The 1,195-nt window shown below is 33.0% G+C and overlaps 1 protein-coding gene across 1 annotated transcript in view; it reads right to left on the bottom strand.

Moving 5' to 3' along the window:
• Positions 1-1,195, bottom strand: part of Npepps (aminopeptidase puromycin sensitive) — an 80,305-nt gene that overhangs the window by 69,892 nt on the left and 9,218 nt on the right. The window contains exon 2 of the mRNA XM_026789824.1: positions 626-710. Within this exon, the coding sequence (XP_026645625.1) occupies positions 626-710 (85 nt within the window). The remainder of the gene's footprint in view (positions 1-625; positions 711-1,195) is intronic.

Here is a 1,195-nt window from a genome sequence, read left to right as displayed (position 1 = left end):
AAAAAAAAAAAAAAAAAAAAAAAAAAAAAAAAAAAAAGAACCTTTGATAAAACTTTCATGTTCAAAGTATTTATTTATTCACGCCTGGAGGTGATGGCACAGGCCTTTAATCTCAGCTGCGGCAGGCAGATCTTTGAGTTTGAGACCAGTCTGATCTACAGAGTGAGTTCCAGGACAACCAGGGCAACACAAAGAAACCCTGTCTCAAGAAAAAAAAAAATCAGCTTTGTTATGCTTGTTATTATATTCATTTTACATTATAAAAATGTAATTCTCCAGGATAACAAGTTGTTTCAAGTAAAATTTAAATTCTGACCCTTCACTTATCTTATAATACACAATACAATAGTAGATAATACTATTTAAATATTCCCATAAACAACTAACAAACTTGCTTTGCTTTCCTTTGTTCTATTGTTTTTTTGAGACAGAATCTCATCACATAGAGCAGATTAGCCAGAAACATGTAGCTCTCGTGCCTCAGCCCACATCCTGGGATTACAGATATGCACTACCATGCCTGGCTCATGCTAAACTAATCAGCATTGAAGTCTCAATTTGAAAGTATAAGTCATTCAATCTCTGTCTCTCCACATACCAAATTAAAATGGAAGTCAGGTCTTACCTTCATCTCCTTCTGGTGCATATGAAGCTGTAATAATGTCAATATCAGCGCAATTCATCACAATCTGATTGGTTGCCTGCCTTACCTAACAAGAAAAAAAAAAGTTATTATCAGAAACAATATAAAAATACGTTCACCTTCAACCTGGGCTAATGTTTCATCCAATTTTTTAAAACTTATACAATAGTAAAATAAGTTGTTTTAATACTTCCAAGCAACTCACATATTCTAAATTATATTAAAAGCAATAATACATGTTTAAGTTTTTCATACTATATTTTTTGGTGAGGGGGGTGTTCGAGACAGGGTTTCTCTGTGTAACAGCCCTAACTATCCTGGAACTTGCTGTATAGATCAGACTGGCCTCGAACTTACAGAGATCCACCTGCCTCTGTTTCCCAAGTGCTGGGATTAAAAGCGTGTACCACCACTGCCCAGCTAAGTTTTTCATTCTATCTAAACATCTGATCAACAAATAAAATCTTTTATACCTACATTCTTATTTTTATTTTATTATTATTATTTTTTTTTAGTTTTTTTTTTTTTTTTAGTTTTTTCTAGACAGGGTTT

This window comes from Microtus ochrogaster, unplaced genomic scaffold (assembly GCF_000317375.1).
Source record: "Microtus ochrogaster isolate Prairie Vole_2 unplaced genomic scaffold, MicOch1.0 UNK31, whole genome shotgun sequence".
Taxonomy (NCBI): Eukaryota; Metazoa; Chordata; class Mammalia; order Rodentia; family Cricetidae; genus Microtus; species Microtus ochrogaster.
Note: the sequence above shows the minus strand (reverse complement) of the source record. Positions and strands in the feature narration are given on the sequence as shown.